General features: G+C 39.1%; 2 protein-coding genes and 1 long non-coding RNA gene across 7 annotated transcripts; 1 reads left to right on the forward strand and 2 right to left on the reverse strand.

Moving 5' to 3' along the window:
* Positions 1-22: 22 nt before the first annotated feature.
* Positions 23-11,795, reverse strand: LOC101464316 (intercellular adhesion molecule 1). Of its 4 annotated transcripts, XM_076883298.1 has the most exons (8): positions 11,620-11,794; positions 10,335-10,614; positions 4,902-5,022; positions 4,716-4,809; positions 1,555-1,830; positions 1,141-1,458; positions 777-1,037; positions 23-696 (listed from the first exon to the last, which is right to left on the reverse strand). In XM_076883298.1, exons 4-8 carry the CDS (start codon positions 4,735-4,737, stop codon positions 602-604), a joined length of 972 nt encoding a protein of 323 aa, XP_076739413.1. In that variant the 5' UTR covers positions 4,738-4,809; positions 4,902-5,022; positions 10,335-10,614; positions 11,620-11,794; the 3' UTR covers positions 23-601. The 4 variants fall into 4 exon arrangements, with proteins under 4 accessions (XP_076739413.1, XP_076739411.1, XP_076739412.1 ...); XM_076883296.1 differs by lacking the exons at positions 4,716-4,809; positions 4,902-5,022 and having other exon boundaries at positions 11,620-11,795; XM_076883297.1 differs by lacking the exons at positions 10,335-10,614; positions 11,620-11,794 and adding an exon at positions 8,544-8,562 and having other exon boundaries at positions 4,716-5,022.
* Positions 2,855-3,962, forward strand: LOC143418386 (uncharacterized). The gene is made up of 3 exons (XR_013098387.1): positions 2,855-2,964; positions 3,201-3,292; positions 3,825-3,962. It is a non-coding gene; the product is annotated as an uncharacterized LOC143418386 (long non-coding RNA).
* Positions 11,796-13,254: 1,459 nt separating the features above from the next.
* Positions 13,255-18,307, reverse strand: LOC143418387 (vascular cell adhesion protein 1-like). Of its 2 annotated transcripts, XM_076883300.1 has the most exons (6): positions 18,041-18,307; positions 16,619-16,894; positions 16,478-16,506; positions 16,189-16,360; positions 15,829-16,092; positions 13,255-15,739 (listed from the first exon to the last, which is right to left on the reverse strand). In XM_076883300.1, exons 1-6 carry the CDS (start codon positions 18,084-18,086, stop codon positions 15,582-15,584), a joined length of 945 nt encoding a protein of 314 aa, XP_076739415.1. In that variant the 5' UTR covers positions 18,087-18,307; the 3' UTR covers positions 13,255-15,581. The 2 variants fall into 2 exon arrangements, with proteins under 2 accessions (XP_076739415.1, XP_076739414.1); XM_076883299.1 differs by having other exon boundaries at positions 16,189-16,506.
* Between the last annotated feature and the right edge of the window lie 410 nt (positions 18,308-18,717).

Here is an 18,717-nt window from a genome sequence, read left to right on the forward strand (position 1 = left end):
TAGACAGAGATAATGACCATCATGACACTTATTATCAACTTTATTTTTGATTTAATGTGTGCACACTTGTAAAACTGGATTTCAGATCAAAAATAAATTGACAAAAGACAACATGTGGCAAGTGAGCAATGCTGCAAAAAGTTACTAATCTTGTTTTCAGGAGATTATATCTAAAAACTGTAGCGTGCATTAGTGAGGACATACTAATACTGACAGGGATTTTAAGCGGTCAAATACTTGAAAGGTTCATGTTGATGCAATTTTTGTCCCAACTTTTCTTTATATTAGCACTGCACAGTGAATCACAGTGAGCTTGACAAATGAAGCCTGCATTTGAAAAGATAGGCCTTATTAACTAATTATGGTGTCAAAAAAGTAAAACACTAAAACATCGAAAGAAGAAAAAAATACAGACGTTACAGTTGATAAGTACAATCATGTTTCCATAAAAAAAATGTATGGATACAAATTGCTAAAACAAAACATGCTATTTGAGCTTTACCAGTCCTCGTGTTTTAATACATTTAAGAATGTAGCTAAAAAACTTTGAGGATTCAAACATGGCACAGACCAAATTTTTTGGCTTTGAAAATACATTCTCTTATCTTTTGCATTTGCGATGAATCACTCCCAAAGTACAGATAACAAAAACAATTGCAGCAATTGCAATTGCAGCAATGGCCCCGGGACCAATACCTAAAGGAGAATAAAAAAAATCATAGATGATAAAATATAACAAGATGGGAAATGTACTGAATTAACTGATGAGAACTTACCTGGAGGTTTGTTGACTGTGAAGTATTTAGTCACAGTACCCTGGGAGTTTGAGGCGGTGCAAGTATAGACCCCTGGAAACTCAAATGGTCCAGTCAAAATAGGATAATTCACATCCTGATCCTTGTACGTCTCTTGTGCTGCTTGTGGGAATTGCCAGTGGTATGATGGCAAAGGGTTTCCTGTTGCATTGCAACTTAAAATGTTTTTACCAGCTGGCAAGTCCAGAGTCTCATTTGAAGCGCTGATAAAGGTTGGTTGGTCTGAGGACATATGTGAAATCAAATTGCACACAGAAAAACTTGAAAATGAAAATACAAAGAGAAATATTTTTTTGATTACATTAAGATCATTTTAAAAACTCACAGAGTACAGTCAGAATATGCGCCTCTGAACGCACTGGAAGAGGACGTTGTTCCTCTGGCCACAGGTTTAGTTTTGCTTCACACCAGATCTCAGCTCCATCATCATCTCTATGAGCAGTCAGAGTGAGGACAGATGACTTACTGACGGGAGACGGACTGGACTCATCAAATGTCTGAGAAGACAAGATCTTATTTCCTTTGTGCCAAAGCACAGAGAGATTTCTTGCTGGTGCAACATTAACAATGTCACACTGTATGGCAAACTGTTGGCTTTCCACCACTGCACTTAAATTCTTCAGAGACACACTGTCTGGCATTTCTGAAATAAAAAAAAAATCAAATGAATTAATTTTACCCAGTTATTAAGTACTAATGACATACTTGAAAAGTGTGAGACAAAGTTAAGGCTACTCACTATAAACAGTGACTGGTAACACTTTTGTACACTGATCACCATCATGGAGATTTACAAAACACATTGGCTCTAACTCCCACACTGGCACAGAGTCAATTCTTAAGAGAAGAGAAGTGACACCCTTGGTAAGGTCCACTCCTCCATATGGAGACTCCCATCCCATTCCATCGGTCTGGTTAGATAGTGAGGTGCAGTTAGCTGAAAAGGAGCCTTGATACCTTACCACAACACTAGGAGGGCTTATTTCTAACGGACAGGAAGTGCTCACAGGCTTTCCTAAAACGATACAGGAAAGCTTAAGTTAGGCGTATCATCAAATAGTAAAGAAAAATACTATCAAATGTGCATATGCTGGTAATGTTTCACTGTGAACCGTGGCTAACAGACCTGGAGCAGCAAAATTTACAGTTGGAAAAGCCTTGAGGAGGATACTCAATGTCCAAAGTGATGAATAAAGCCACACTAAATTATATAACTAACATTATCTGGGATCACTGTTGCAGACTCTTCAAGATTTGTTTCAGTTTGAGATCTCCCACCCACCCACTAAACTTGGTGAGGTTACTGCTAATAATTGAATGATTGAATTTACTTCAGTTTCAATGGGCACTCTCTATAGAAAATCTCTGACAAATACTAACAAGAGTAGTAGCTTTACAAGTCTTATTCAGGTTGTAGTGGGTTCACTAGATGTTCTTTGGGCTTTGGGAAGGCCACTCTAGAAGCTTAATGAGACATTTTCAAACAATTGCCGATTCCAAGATCACCAGTTCAAGAAATTGTACATAAATACAAGTTATTCAGATGTGTCACCATAAGAATGAAATTTCTGACCACAACTTTGTGTCACCTTAACATCCTCTATTGCAAATGCTGTCAGAATATAATTCCTTTTAACTGAGTAGATAATTTAACAGCGTATTTCCGTTTGCTTTGTTGCTACACCTGCTGTCACAAGAGTCAGTTCCGGCTATACAGAGCTGTCTGAGTTGAAAAGAAATCTTTGAGCGCACAGTGTCTTCCAGAGATGGACTGGTGAACTGGCATACCGGGCATTTTCCTGTTGGGCGACGCACTTTTGCGCCGATGGGCCAACTGTATTGCCCAATTCAAATCTCCTAGACATACCCAGAGCTAGCCCTCCAATACTTTTGCTTTGCACTTGCGCAACGTGTGGAGCAGTGTTTAGTGCGGAAACAGTGGCGAAAATGTGGAGCTGAAAAGATGAGCGAGAGAAAAAAAAATAGATGCAGGAAAATCTGACACATGTTCACTGTGCAGCTAATATTAGCTGCACAGTGAACAGTACCAGCAACACCTAGTAACAAGCCCTTGTAGTGACAGGACGGCTACCTTCGCAAGTGAGGGCTCACTTGACCGCATGAGATACAGAAAGGTGTAATTAACGTGGTAAGGAAATAAGTTGATTTAAGGATTAAAATCAGGATCCAAGTAAAATGAACGGATACTTTAACCATAGTCACTCCAAATACCTAAACTGTGATTTTTAATTGCCACGTGCTGCTAGCCCAATAACAACTGCGCCAACCTGATCAAAAAGAAAAAAAAGCTTCAATATTAATAATTTAAAAAGTGAATATATTCATAATATATCTGTACATGATATTTTCTGTCTATTTGTGTAGTGCCGACCTCTCCATCGCAGACGTAACGGAAACCCTATACGCAGACTGACACGTGCGGGACTATAAATTCGGGTTTGGGAGACGACTTTCAGGTAATCCAGATTCTCAGCCTACAACTCTTTTTTTCCCTAAGTCACTGTGAATTACCATCTTTAAGTGTTGTTAGGAAAAGGACATAGGAGGTAGACTACTTTTCGAAAACAGGCCTACATATAATGCTCACAGCTGCTGACACGTAATGTAAATTTAAAAGTTTGTTGTTTGTGGGACTCGTCATGCATATATACCAAAAAAATGATAATAAACGGAACAATCCCAACGGGACCTTTGCACTTTGAGTGCTCAGACCCTAAAAACGGAGTTGATGTAAAAGAAACAGCGCGCTTCATCCGAAAGATGGGTTCCGTTCTGAAACTATAATTTGGTAACTTTAACAAAGTAAAGAGCGCAAAGAAAAAAAATACACTTACCTATCCACGCAATAAAGATGAAGAAAAACATAGTGTTTTTACCAAGCGTACAAAACCCTCAGAAGGAAACTAAAAACGAAGCAGATCCACCTGAACAGCTTTTTCTAAATGTGCGCACACTCGTGCGTTTCTTCCTTTCGTTTTCTTTCGTCAGGCGCAGAAAGACTACGCCCGTGGAGGAAAATGCAGAGTTATTTTGAAGAAGTTAACAGTTTCCTCACTTTCTGATTTGCACAAGCAAAATTCTAAGTATTGCACAGAAGGTTGTAGTTCATACGTTATATTACACGCAATAAAAATGTCTTGCACTTGCTGTGATTTTGCGAAATAAATCCGCCCGAGCATCTAAACACATGAGTGACACCATACTTAGAATAAGAAAGTGTTTGAACAGCGAGTCAAGTTCATTGATTTCTCTTTGTGTTCGGTGAAAACTAAAGAAATAGTTGGGTTTAAGCAGTGTGTATGTGTTGGGGGGGCGTGGATTCTGTTATTTCGCATTTCATGTGCGTCCTGTAAGACCGTTAGACGCTCAGTCGAATAACCCTGTGTTACAATAAACCCTCCTCACTTCACATAGCGTCAATATTAAACATGATATATTTAAAACGCAGCATCAAAACATGTTGCCAACCAAACAAATGAATGAACAAATAAACAGGATGCTACAGTCTGATGTAATAACATCTTCAAAATGTCAAATCCTCTTTCGCAATCACTTCTGCAAAGATCCAGGTGATGAAATGGACAAGAGGCTGTTGGATTTTTGCAAAGATAGTTCAGACGAGGGAAAACGGGACTGTTTTGACAGCAGTATGTACCAGTGACGCAAAATGAGTCAGGACATATGACTGAAACAAAGTCTTCTGTGTAGAAGACGGGAAGAAGCTAAGATTAAATCTGATTAAGGGTTGCATTTGTAAATACATTTACACTCACAATGTTACTCCTAAACAACTACCGTACTGTAAATGCTTAAAGAAAGCTGATGAAATAATGCTTTTTTCTTTCTTTATTTTCAGTTTTGAAGCATGACTGGACTAACCATCCACTGAGCATGCATTCATGCAAATTTCCCCTTAGACTGGTACTCGTGAGGCAGGTTGTCCTTGGAGATGTGGAAAAATTCAGATCTTCCCCTAAATATTAGGAATCGTAAAGAAATCATTTAATCACGAGAAACAATTAAATTTTGGCATTCTCTAAAGAAAATAAGATCTCTGACAAATACCATCGTGACTAGTAAATAACAGTTCAGTTTGTTGGTTATTCACATCAAATAACGTGTAAACATCCATCCATCCATCCATCTTCATCCGCTTTGTCCGGGGCCGGGTCGCGGGGGCAGCAGCCTAAGCAACACGTGTAAACAGTTCATGTTAATTTCAAAAATTGCAATGTTCCTTCTTTTTTTTCCAGTTCTGCATCTGGTACAGTTGCTTATCTTGGGGCCACTGTTGTTCTTGGGGTTGAATTTGTTGCATTAAACTTCATATGTAAAAAAAACAAAAAAATAATTTTGTTTTCTTATGGAGACTCCGTGCACTTTATATAAATCCAATGAATAGGCTTTGTTGTTCAAAAATAGAAAGGTTTTATGGTCAGAAGATTTTTCATGTTAATCATTTGTACCTCATTCAAAGCTGCAAGGTTAATGGAGCAACTCCATGTGGGCCTTTGCACTTTCAGTGTTAGGAATCTATTTAAAAGGAGCTTATGTAAAATGAATGCGCTCTTTGGAAGATGAGTTCCACAACAGCATTGTAGAGATACTATAGAGATAACTTTAAGTAAAAAGCTCAAGAGAAAAAATACTTATGTATCACTGCAAAACAAAAGATGAAGAACTGCATCATGTTTTTACCAAGTTTCACAAGAAAATTAAATATAAAGCAGATCGACCTCAACAGATGTTTTGAAATTTGTGTAGCTGACCCCAAAAGCTGTTTCCTTTGGCTCTGAGTCACAGAAAAAACTGCCCCTATACAAAGAGCTGCAGCATGGTATACATGAAGTGAACATTGAAATGGGCGTTGACTCACTCTATCGTTTCCACAAGCAAACGTTCTAAGAAACTACATGCAGTGTGAACATTCAATAATGACATCTTCCTGTTAGTTTGACAAATAAAACCACAGAGGCTCCTAAAGACAAGAGGAAGGTCCGATGTGGTTTGTAGAGATATAATATTTCAACTGCAAACTCGCGTAAAATGAGTTTGTCGTGTTCTGCTTTCGTTTTCAAAAGACTGAAAGAAGATGTTCTTGAAAAGGTTACAGTACTGAGTATTCACACACAAAACAAAATGGAGTGATAAAAGTGAACTCAAAGAAAGTTGAGTGCAAGAGGAAATCCATCAACGCTCAACCTTTCACGAACCAAGAGGAGCATCAGTACTCATCAGCATTTGTCCGGGAGGGGGACAAGCCAAGGACTAGCCCTTCACCCCCGGACCTAAGCCCGCTGAAGGTTGCCAGGGATTGGCAGATGAGAGTGGACTTGGTTCAGAGGCCATTTTTTCCCACAGAAATTGTAACAACTACTCTGCGACCAGACCTCGCCCTTTGGTCCAACTCCCAAAAACTTGTTTACATCATTGAGCTGACAGTGCCGTGGGAGGATGCAATGGAGGAAGCCTTTGAGTGTAAGAAGCTGCGGTATGCCAACTTGCCAGCTGAGGCAGAGGACAGAGGCTGGAAGATCAAGGTGCACCCGGTAGAAGTGGGGTGCAGAGGCTTTGTTGCCAGTACAATAGCAAAACTGCTTAGAGAGATTGGAATCAGAGGACAGGCCCAACGGCAGAATTGAGAATTAGCATAGAGAATTAGCTCCCGAGAGGACCAGTCACTGGCTGTGGCTAAAGAGTGATGTCAGCCCTCTTTAGCTGTGGGTAAAGAGTGATGTCAGCCCTCTTTGGCTGTGGCTAAAGAGTGATGTCAGCCCTCTTTGGCTGTGGCTAAAGAGGGCTGACATCACTTGAGCAGCTAAAGCAGTCAGCTAACCATGAGACACATGCCCAGGATTGATCAACCCGTGGTGTGCCTGCCACAGGAGAGGGCATCAAAGGGGTAGAAAACCTAACACTAGAAACTTTGCTGTTTGACTGATACAGCTGTCTCAGGGCCTCCTGGAGGCCGTGCAGTTAACCTCATGGTAGTGAAACCTAAAGGAGGAATGGAAGAGAAAAAAGAAAAGGAAAAATGTTCCTGCTCTTCTTCTCTTTTCTGGAAGGCAGTGGGGAGGTAAAGCATACAGCCTGATCCGACAGGGAGGTGTAGGAAGCCAGATCAGGCGCCCCCCTTCCAGCTCACCCGATGAATCCAAGGTCCACTGCTGACGATATGTCCCAAATTTAATATGATAATCTAGATCAGATCTCTAATCCCTAAACGTAACCAAGGAAGGTAAAAAAATAGCAGATTAGCTTGGGATAAAAGACTGAAACACCCTGTGAAGTTGGAGCACACAAAAATGTGTCCAGCTAGTAAAGTTTCTGGGCTGCCTTTCCTCATAACAGGCATCTCTCAAGACTTTCTCCATTTGAAGCAATGTACTATCAGGGATTGTAACATTTAGTCCTTTTACTGAATTTAAAAAAAAGGTATTTCTGTCAAGGTCACATTCAGTTTCATCCACATGTCTGGAGGGTTACCTAGAGAAATCATGAATTCAGTCTACAGTAGAGATCAGTTTATGAATGAGATATCCAAAAAGGTTTCCAAAATCCATCGCTGCTCCTCTCCTGGGTGGGGAAACGAAATCCAAAACCAAGTTTCCAGTTAACCTAAATCATGGGACTGGTTCCAGAATAATCCACAGACTCTACTCTCCAACAAAACTTTCCACAAATGAAGGCTTTGCTGGTGGAGATGAAACATGATTCTTCACACATAGCCAGCTGACTCCCCATGAATCTTGACCAGGAGGACAAGGCAAACTGAGTAAGTCAGAGAATCAAGCAAGACCACGATCTCAAACATAACAAATGCAGCCAAAAGAGTCCGACAATATAATGCAGTGATTTACAAAGTGTTGGCTCAACCCCCTAGTGGGCCATGAAGGCACTGCAGATAGGCCGAAGTGATACAAATTCATTCTGATGAACAGTGACATATATTTATATACAAAAATCAATCAAAACTGGTAGTAGGAGTGGTTTAGTTTGTGATATTAGTCATTACTCTGACCTACATTTACTGCTCTTGCATTAATAATATTAATGTAACATTGCTTCTTTGTACACTGGCACAAAGTCAGTTTTAAGGGGAAGAGAAGAAAAATTGTAGGTAAGGTCCACTCCTCCATATGAACACTCCCATCCCATTCCATCTGTCTGGCAGAAATTTGTAGCCAGCAGCCTGTGAGATTTATGTTTTTTGCATACATTTTTAAAGGAAATGCATCACTTTATGTTGTATTTTGATTAGATTGAGGATTTTATGGTTTTAGTGATGCAGCACTCTTGACTCTTGGAAATGGCTGGTATACAGCAATGACATGGCAGTGATTGACAAGACAAGTTAGTGTGTGTGAGTGTAAAAGAAGCATCAGCTGGAGTTTAAAATGGCCTGTATTTATATAGCGCTTTTTCTAGTCCCTAAGGACCCCAAAGCGCTTTACACAACCAGTCACACACACATTCACACACTGGTGATGGCAAGCTACATTGTAGCCACAGCCACCCTGGGGCACACTGACAGAGGCTGCCGGACACTGGCGCCACCGGGCCCTCTGACCACCACCAGTAGGCAACGGGTGAAGTGTCTTGCCCAAGGACACAACGACCGAGACTGTCCAAGCCGGGGCTCGAACCGGCAACCTTCCGATTACAAGGCAAACTCCCAACTTTCACATTATGAGCTTCAGAACGCACCGGAGGAGGACCTTGTTCGTCTGGCCACAGGTTCAGCTTTGCTTCACACCAGATCTCAGCTCCATCATCATCTCTATGAGCAGTCAGAGTGAGGACAGATGACTTACTGACTGGATGGACTGGTGTAGTGCCAGATTTGTTTTTTCATGTATTAATCACATATTTAATCACTAGTTCGAATGCTTATGGAATGTTAACACAGTGAGGCCATTGTAATGGGAGACGTTAAACAGATAGTGGGACTCCTGCTTATCAGGGATGTAAATCCTTAGGTGATGGCCAAGCAGAAAACAAGGTCATAATTCTCTGTGAGGGAGAAGGTATAGCCCCCCCGTGAGAGGGGCCAACCTGTAAGTTTGTGGAATGTTCTTTGTCTGTGTGTCTGTATATAAGATGTAAGGGCGATGGCCACAATTCAGAGATGGTCCTGGTGTTTCACTGGGATGCTCTCTCCACATTGCAATGTGTTTATTAAACCCACTTCAAATCAAGCTCACTGGGTGTGTTGCAGGTTATTGTTAAAATTTCTACAACACTGGACTCATCAAATGTCTGAGAAGACAAGATTTTATTTCCTTTGTGCTAAACTACTGAAAGATTTTTTGCTGGTGCAACATTAACAATGTCGCACTGTATGGCAAACTGTTGGCCTTCTTCCACTGTACCTAAATTATTCAGAGACACACTGTCTGGCATTTGTGTAACAAAAAGGGATACAATTACAGTTTTTTTTACAGCCGCTAGGACACATTTCACAATACTTAGGTCACTTTTGCAAAACTCTTCACACAATCCTCCTAACTGACCTTCAGCTTGGCAAAGCAGTTCATTTCACATTCAAAATGCACTACAACTACCAAAACACTTTATTCAGGTCTCAAATAAACTCATTCTTCCAGAACACTAGCAAAGGTTGACAGCCGACAAACACACTTTGTCACCCACAAAACAATGACCTAAAAAACACTAACAACATGTAGCATTACACAGCGTTTTCTTGTGTAAAACAAGGACACATCTCTGTTTATAATTTCAATATATGTTACTGGAATGAATCAGACATCATGCAGAATTCGTTAATATTTGTTTATGTACCGTATTTTTATTTTTTTGCACTAAGTAATCCCAAAATACAAGAATTTGTATACACACCATCCACTGATACACATACAATAGTAATGCTAATCTACTCGGTCTTCTCCATTTGGCCACAGGTTCTCATCCACATCACATCTCATGTCATCTAGGGCAATACACCTAGGAAAGAATCTTCTGGCATGCCAGAATTGAAGGAGTTGAAAAATTGAAGGAGTAACACCTGTGCAGATGTTCATCTACAATGAGAATAAGCTGTGGCTGGTTAAACTGCATTTTTAGATTTAAAATATGTTTCAATAAAATATTGCTGTTGAATTTTGCTGTCTTTTTAAGTTTTGCATTGTGTTATTGTTTTGACCATAAGTTTAACAGTTTTGAAAACAGTATGTAAGTACATGCAAAATGTCCTGTACGTACAAAGATTTTTGGCAGTTGTGTCTGAGTGGGAAGATAATTCATGAAATTTGAGAGATGTAGTCATTAAATGCATTTTGTGCCAAAACAATGATAACTGATCCTCAGTTTAGCCCACATAGACTTCTGTTGTGCTCACTGTGTGAGGAGTTTTGCAAAAGTGACCTAAGTATTGAGAAATGTGTCCTAGCGTCTGTAAAAAACTGTAATTCATGTTATTTTCATGTTATTCAGTGAATACTAAAAATTGCGTGCTCAGATAAAGTTAAGGCTACTTACTATAAACAGTGACCGGTAACACTTTTGTACACTGATCACCATCACGGGAATTCATATAACACATTGCTTCTATCTCCCACGCTGGCACAGAGTCCATTTTAAACAGAAGAGAAGTGACGCCCAGGGTAAGGTCCACTCCTCCATATGAAGACTCCCATCCCGCCCATTCCTTCAGTCTGGTCAGACGATGAGGTGCAGTTTGCTGATAAGGAGTCTCCAAACCTTACCACAACTCTAGGAGTGCTAAGTTCTAATGGACAGGAAGTGCTCACAGGCTTTCCTAGAATGATACAGGAAAGCTTAACATAGGCATATAGTATGATACAGCAACATTTAAATTCGGCATGTGGTCAAATAGTAACAATTAAAAATAATAAAATGATAAATTTAGCACATTATTTCAGCTCTGCTGGTATTCTGGATGCATGGATACATTAATTTGCATATCCTTTTAATATTTAGGCTTTGATTTTACTGTGAATTTTCTTTTCTGATCACTATGGTAATGTTTTGCTGTGAAACATAGCTAACAGACCTAGAGGAGCAAGATTTACAACTGCAGAAGCTCTAAGACTGAATAATGTCCAAATGTGTTACGACCCTCCCACTCTCAACAAAACACCGCTGTAATGTATGTATGTTTGCACTGATTGCCGATCACGCTTCAACTGAGTCGTCCTCGGTCAGAAGGAATGGTACTCCACAGTGATGTAGTTCAAATAACTTTACTAAAGAGGTGGCAGATGACATCAACAGGATGTACAGCGTTGGTAGGGAGGCATTACAGTATTCACATGCAGGTAACGGGGGTGTGAGTGTGTATATGGGTATGTGTGTGTGTGTGGTCATCTGTAAACAGAAAGAACAAACATTTGTATTAACCACTATGGATAGCAGTGTACCCCTTATACAGTACTGTGGGTTTCCAGCGTAATGTTATACAATCTGCCATAACCTCATGGCCACTAGATGGCACCCTAAGACCATAAATGAATTTCTGGCTTGTATATACATTGGCAAACCAGACCTCTGCAGATTGCAACGATTCAGAGAATAAACATAGTAAATAGTTACATCCACCTACAACCACAATGCTTGACAGTAAGTCGTATATGGAATGAAATATGGGCTGAACACAAGGCTGCCTGTAGTAGGCCAAACAAAACGCATCTTAGCGATAGCAATGGGACTAGCCTCTTAGCGATAGCAACGGGACTAGCCTCTTAGCGATAGCAAATTACACAGATAAAGTCAACAAGCCTCACTCTCATCTTACAATACTCACATGGTAAGCACGCACGCAGTATTAACTCACACCGAATGCACGTTAATACGTTACTCCTCCGACACACCTCTCATCTGTGCAGCGCTGCGCTGAACACGTTCCCAACCGGAAGTACAGATACCGAGGTGCATCATGGGTAACGTAGTATAAAACAGCTACAGTGAACAAGCGGACTTTTAACAACCGCCTACCGCGGCTGCTGGGCGAGCCCTCATCTGGGACTCTCCTCAGCTCTTACTGGGACAGTGGCGCGGCTGCCCCTCTGTTGGTCTTCCATGGTCTCTTGTGTTCTGGGGGCCTCTGGATGTCTGGAGTTTTGATCTCCTCCATACCCGCTTCACACCCTGGAGGACGGGGCTGTGGCCCCCCCACACTCCCTAGCAGATCATTACATGGAGAAACCTTTGGAATGCAAGCATGCTGATCCACACAGGTATGCACACATGGGTATTCACAGACGCGGACTAAAGCTTTCTTGGCTGCTGCCTCAAAGCACACTGTGCGCTGTCTATCTTGCGTGCTGCACAATATCGTTTATTATTTAGTAAATACTGATATCTATGACTAGCTAGTTTATTGTGATGGTGCTTTGTTTTCTCTATTATTATGTTGCTCTTTGTTGTTTGCTGTCTCCTCTGTTTGTTTTTGTTTGTTTGTTTGTTTGTTTTTTTTCTCCATACAGGTGACCCAGGAGTTCTTTTTTTTTTTTGTCTCTCTTCCCCCCCCCTTCTCACCGTCTCTTCTCCCCTTTGGTTTTCTTTCTTTCTCTCCCCCTCTCTCTCTCATTCATTCCCCCTGTCCTATTTATTTAAAAAAAAAAAAAAAAAAAAAAAAAAATGACAAAGGATGAACTGAAGCTCTGCCATCACGTAATGTCGCATACGGCTGTTTCTGATGTCATTTAGAAAAAAAAAAGAAAAAAAACAAAAAAAAAAAACAACCGCCTACCATTTTCTGTTGGCTGGTGTGAGAGGATCATCAGCTAATGCAGCTCAACTGTGTCTTCCAGGACTGTTACTGTTTATACTTTTTTAGGCAATGTTGTTAATTGTGCTATGCAGTATGGATTAATACCCATTGTCCGCCATGAGGACTTACACTTTACCTTAGTTGATGTTAGAAACTTTTAATCCTTTACAGGATTTTCATTTTCTCAACCAGAGTGAATTGGTGATACTGGGACAGGAGGTTGAAGTTGCAGTATAATTCTAAAACATTTAATTTCATCTTATAAATGCAAATGAAAACACTTTTTCTTTCTATGCTCTACAGTTAGCTTATTTTAGTTTGTGTGTCAGGAGAACAAAGTGGTCTACAGATTTTTACTACACTTACTTTTCTTCAGTTACAGCACAAGAGTGCGCTAGTGAAATGCAAAATTGTTTATCCAAATAAAAAAAAAGGTCATTAAAATTAAGCAAAAATTGAAAAAAAGAAAAAGTAAAATCACAGACTTAAAAATATAGTTTAAGTGGACAGAAAGGATTATATTTAAAAGGAGAAAAAAAAAAAGAAAAAAAAAAGAAAAAAGACAAAAAAAAAAAAGAAAAGAAAGGATTATATTGATTTTAATATTCATACAATAATGCAAACACATAAAGATACTTGCAAAACAGGTCATTTCTTTATTTTATACCTAACCACTTTGTAAATCCTGGTGACTACAGTATTTTTACCAGTATGACTAAATATACTAGGCATAAAAGCCCAAAAACATCAGAAATCCCTTTTGGCAAGTCAAACACTTTGCAGTCAGATCCTAAACTTCAGCAGGCAGCTGTCACGGCGGGGTGTACTGATTAAATTTTGAAACTGGACCCAAAAGCAGGACACGGAGGACGACAAAACTGTGATGAACTAAAAGCGAGCCTCTTCTTGTGGCTGATATAAAACTGTTACAAACAATAAGGCAAAAGCGCATGAGGGAAACTGTGAAGGGATACACCCAAGACTGAACATCATCATGAAACACACTAACATGACATGGGGGATGACAACAGACGACCTGACACAGACCGAACGGAAACACACTGACTAAATGCATACAAGGGGTGCTCAAGGGAAGTGACCACACATGGGGAAACGCTGACACAAATTAACATGACACCACAGGAGGAAGTGAAACTAAACACAACAAGCAATGAACACAAGACTCTTTCAAGATAGAACAGGAAACATGGAGACGTAGACATGACACGAACTTAACAAGAACCACACAGACATGAAACATGACAGGTAGACACACGAACCAGGGAGACGACGAAAAAGGGATCTAAGAAACAAAAGACTAAAACAGCAACTAAATGAGCTAAACTGAAACGAAAACACAAAAAAAGGTACATTAAACTCAAAAACTTGGTCACACGACCCAGTATCTTGACAGGCAACAAAGGCAGTGATGAGCAGACAGGCTTATAACATTGTAGCCTGTATTTGTACTTGTATGTGAACTGTAGCCACAGTTTTATTTTGCTAGCCATTAATTATGGGACAGTGCACTTCAGGTCATTTTACTGAGTAACAGGAAAGGAATGTAATACTTTCTTTGTTAAGTAATTAATAACGTACATGTATGTACCCTAACCCACGTGCATTACTTTTAAGAAAAATAATGAGTAATGTGTAGCAAGCCCAACAAAATTGTTATAGCATAACATCCTCAGTTTAACCAGAACATTTTTCTAATAGTTTAACAAGCCCTCTTTTAGATGAAATGATCAAATCATAGAAAATAAATTTTTTTAAAAAAGAGTGAATGTTACCACCTTGAAATGACTGAAACGTAGGAATGAACCAGACCTTACACTAATTCCACAGCTGTGTGCAAAATACAAGTTTTTGAGCATGTTTAGACCCAAAAAATGTGTTTTATTTCCATTAATAACAGTTAAATTGATGAGTGGAGTAATTAAAACCAGAGATTTCCGATTTCAGTGTTTGTCCCCTCTTAAGAAATGGGGATGAAATTAAATTTTTTTAAAAATCATATCCAAATATGAGTTTTTTTATGATTACATTACAACAACAGATTACAACAAAACACACTTATTTATCTAAGCATTGAAACTGCTCAAAATTAAGAACCAAATCAAGTTTTCACCAAGCGTGCATACAATGAAATTAAAAATAAAACTTTCCTCCGTTTTGTGGTGCAGAAAACAAGTCAGCTCATTTCCTGATTTACACATTTAAAAATATGTGTATGTATATGTATATATGTAAGCGCGTACGTGGAAATATGTGTGTGTATGTATGTACGCATGCATACATGTGTATATACATATATGTATGTATGTATGTATGTATGTATGTATGTGCGTGTATGTTTATATGGGTGTATCCGTATGTTTGCAGGGGTATGTATAACTTGTACATATCTTTCTTGTGTAAATTTAAATTTGTCTGTGATTGTGTAAATACTTATACTATTGCGTACTTCACACATGGAGAAATGCCAAACAGCCTTTCATTGTTCTTGTAACAGTGACAATAAAAGCTGTTCTATTGTATATCTAAAAGTTGTAAAGATGTGTGTGGATCATACATTAAATTGAGCACATGAAAAGATGTGAACATGCAATAAAATGTCTTGCATTTCCTGTTTTCTGAGAGAGAAAAACACAGGCGTACGTAAAGACTTGATAAAAATCACAAGCGGTTTTCTAAAATTAGAATTAGAAAAAGTTTCAGTTGACAGTCAGAGGCAAATTTGTTCCTTCTTATTTCTGTCCAGCGAAAAGTTAAAATAAATGAATAGCTGAGGATGATATCTGATTATTAATCTGTTTTGTTTATACACATGTTTACACTCATAGTGTTGCTGTTAAACACGTTTCTGCTAGATTAAATTTGCTTGTTTGGACAGCAGTCTCTTGATTAGTGGAGCTTTAGCGATAGCTGACAAGATGGTGCATTTTTTCAGCTACAGCTTTAAAACAAGCATGCACCCATTCAAATTTGTTTTATACTGGTACTGATGAGGTAGGTTGTCCTTGGAGATAGTCGCCTTTCTTGCATGAAAATATGCCTCTGTGTGTCGTAAAAACTAGAAAAGCAAGGAAGAGCAGGAGTCCAAAGGCCACAAGTAGTCTGACTATTGCTGTGATGATTGTTTGATCTCCTGTGAGAGATGGGAAAGTTTCTTACATAAAATCAATCGCAAATCCCAAAATAAAGATTTAAACAGACAAAGAACTGCCAAGAACTTACGTGGAGCTTTGGTGATGATAAAGTATTTGGTCACAGTGCCCTGGCTGTTTGAGGCAGTGCAGATATAGACCCCTGGAAACTTAGATGATGGAGTCAAAATAGGATGATTCACATCATGACTCCTGTACCACACTTGTGTAAAGTTTGGGAATTGCCAATGGTAGGATGGTACTGGATTTCCTTTAGCTGTACAATTTAAAGATATTTTGCTCCCAACTGTCATTTCCAAATTCTCATTTGGATCATTGGTGAAGGTTGGTGGGTCTGAGGACATCCAATCAAAATACAGACAAAGAAAGAAAAGCTCATTTTTTCAGTATGAAAGCTTGTGGTGATTAAATTAAGAGCATGTTAACTCACAGAGTACAGTCAGAGTATGAGCTTCTGAACGCACTGGAGGAGGACCTTGTTCCTTTGGCCACAGGTTCAGCTTTGCTTCACACCAGATCTCAGCTCCATCATCATCTCTATGAGCAGTCAGAGTGAGGACAGATGACTTACTGACTGGAGATGGACTGGACTCTTCAAATGTCTGAGAAGACAAGATCTTATTTCCTTTGTGCCAAACTACTGAAAGATTTCTTGCTGGTGCAACATTAACAACATCACACTGTATGGCAAACTGTCGGCCTTCTTCCACTGTACGTACATTCTTCAGAGACGCACTGTCTGGCATTTCTGAAAAAGAAAATAATTTAAAAAATAATAATAAAATGACTCAAAGTTAATCAGTGAAAATATAATAACGATGACCTTCTTAGAAATGTTAGACCAAACTAAGGCTACTTACTATAAACAGTGACTGGTAAAACCTCTGTACACTGATCACCATCACGGAAATTCACATAACATATTGGCTCCATCTTCCATTCTGGCACAGAGTCAATTTTAAAGGGAAGAGAAGAAACACCCTGGGTAAAGTCCACTCCTCCAAAGGGAGACTCCCATCCCATTCCTTCAGTCTGGTCAGATGATGAGGTGCAGTTTGCTGAGAAGGAGTCTCCAAACCTTACCACAACTCTAGGAGGGCTAAGTTCTAATGGACAGGAAGTGCTCACAAGCTTTCCTAAAAATAAATAAATAAAATAAAACAATAATACTGGGAGTAAGGGACTTAAGGCGTATGATGAGTTTCACTCTACCATCTGAGTTAGGTGAATGTTAATGTGAGTGCAAATGGTTGCCTGTCTCTCTGTGTCAGCCTTGCGACAGACTGGCGATCTGTCCAGGGTGTACCCTGGCTTTCGCCCTATGGCAGATGGGATAGGTGACCCTGATAATGATAAGCGGACAAGAATAGATGCATGGACAATATTGCAACTTGGGTGGTTGTAATATACTGCCCCCTCCCATTTAAGTTTCAAGAGTGGTTTGATTTTTGATCACACTGTTCATAACTCTGGATTTAAAATATAGATGGACATATTTTTTATTGTAAAAACCATGAAATTGTTTGTGTTCCTCTGTTACAACATTCATAGTTTTACTGATACTTAACATAATGGAAGATTTGGAGGTTAAGAGATAATGATGGAGCTACAGAGGCCTTGAGGCACAAACTAAATGTTGAAAGTGAGATGAAACGGCGAAGTACTTTTTTTGCATAAAGAATAAGTCATACTAAATTACATTAAAATATTTTTAGAAAATCTGTAAATGTCTTAAAATAGGATAAAGGAAAAATGATAGATATAATAAAAACAAACACAGACTAAAAGTAAGTCCCAATATAAAATTATAATATAATTTGGTCACTTTAGTCTCTAAAATACTTTAGCTGCTTTAGAGTTGCTAAATAATGATCCATTCATTGAATTACTGCAATGAAAGAAGCAATTTGTAGCATATTTGGATTGAAGACTTCTGGTCAAATGTCTAATGACCTGCAACTTAGTAAATAATAGGACAATATCTAAAATATAACAGCTGCTAGGCTTTTGGGGGTTGTTTGTTTTTGGAGGCAGCAAATTTACACTAGAAAGACTCCAAGTGATAAATGCTAAAGATTTTAGATAATGACTTCATAAAGTGGATTTAAATTAAACTGATAATCTGAAGAAATAAAAAGCTTATGACCAGTGCTAATGTGGTTGAAGGTTTTCTCCTGAAGAGGAACTGGACTTTGTGTTAAAACTATAGAAATATAATATGGTAACTATATAACAAAGCAACAAGCACAGCAAAAACAAGCAAACAAACAAAACAGACCCACCTGTGCATGCGATTATGCAGCTGAAGATGAAGGGCCGCCACATCATGGCTTCAACAGATGTGTTCACAAGTGCATCAAAGTTCAGAACTTTCCTCCTGAGTCCGAGATTAACAGATGGATATTTTGGTAGATGCAGATACAGTAAGTCTTCTTTAGCCAGAGGCAAATCTATTCTAGCCTGTACTGTTCAAGAAAAGAGAACTCAAAAAAGCCATACTAGTCTTGTGAAGAACCCCGCCCCCCCAAAAAACCAACAAACTAAAGAAAAAAAAAAAAAAAAAAAAAAAAAAAAACACAACACACACACACTTGCAGACAAGTTGCGGCGTCTGTTGTTCCGATTTAACACCAGCAGTCTAACAGTCCCTCTGAGAATACTCGTACTTCTGCAAATTACAAGACAGGGAAGGAGCCCTGCTCCACTTACTGGACTTTTTTGTACCATTTTTGTGAATTTTAGTGCAGACAGTCTGAAAACAACTCTGTGCAAATTTAAAATGATTCAAATCACAGTCCACAAGTACTAATTTATGACTGACATAATGAATAGTTATTAGATTACAATGAGTGCTTCACTTGCAAGTATATGGTTTCTTCTCTGTATGACTGTCATGCCAGCTACAAGGTTGGTTGCAAAGCCAACAAGGTTTTAGAGCAGGGTCCCCAAGCCCAGTCCA

This window comes from Maylandia zebra, linkage group LG4 (assembly GCF_041146795.1).
Source record: "Maylandia zebra isolate NMK-2024a linkage group LG4, Mzebra_GT3a, whole genome shotgun sequence".
NCBI lineage: Eukaryota > Metazoa > Chordata > Actinopteri > Cichliformes > Cichlidae > Maylandia > Maylandia zebra.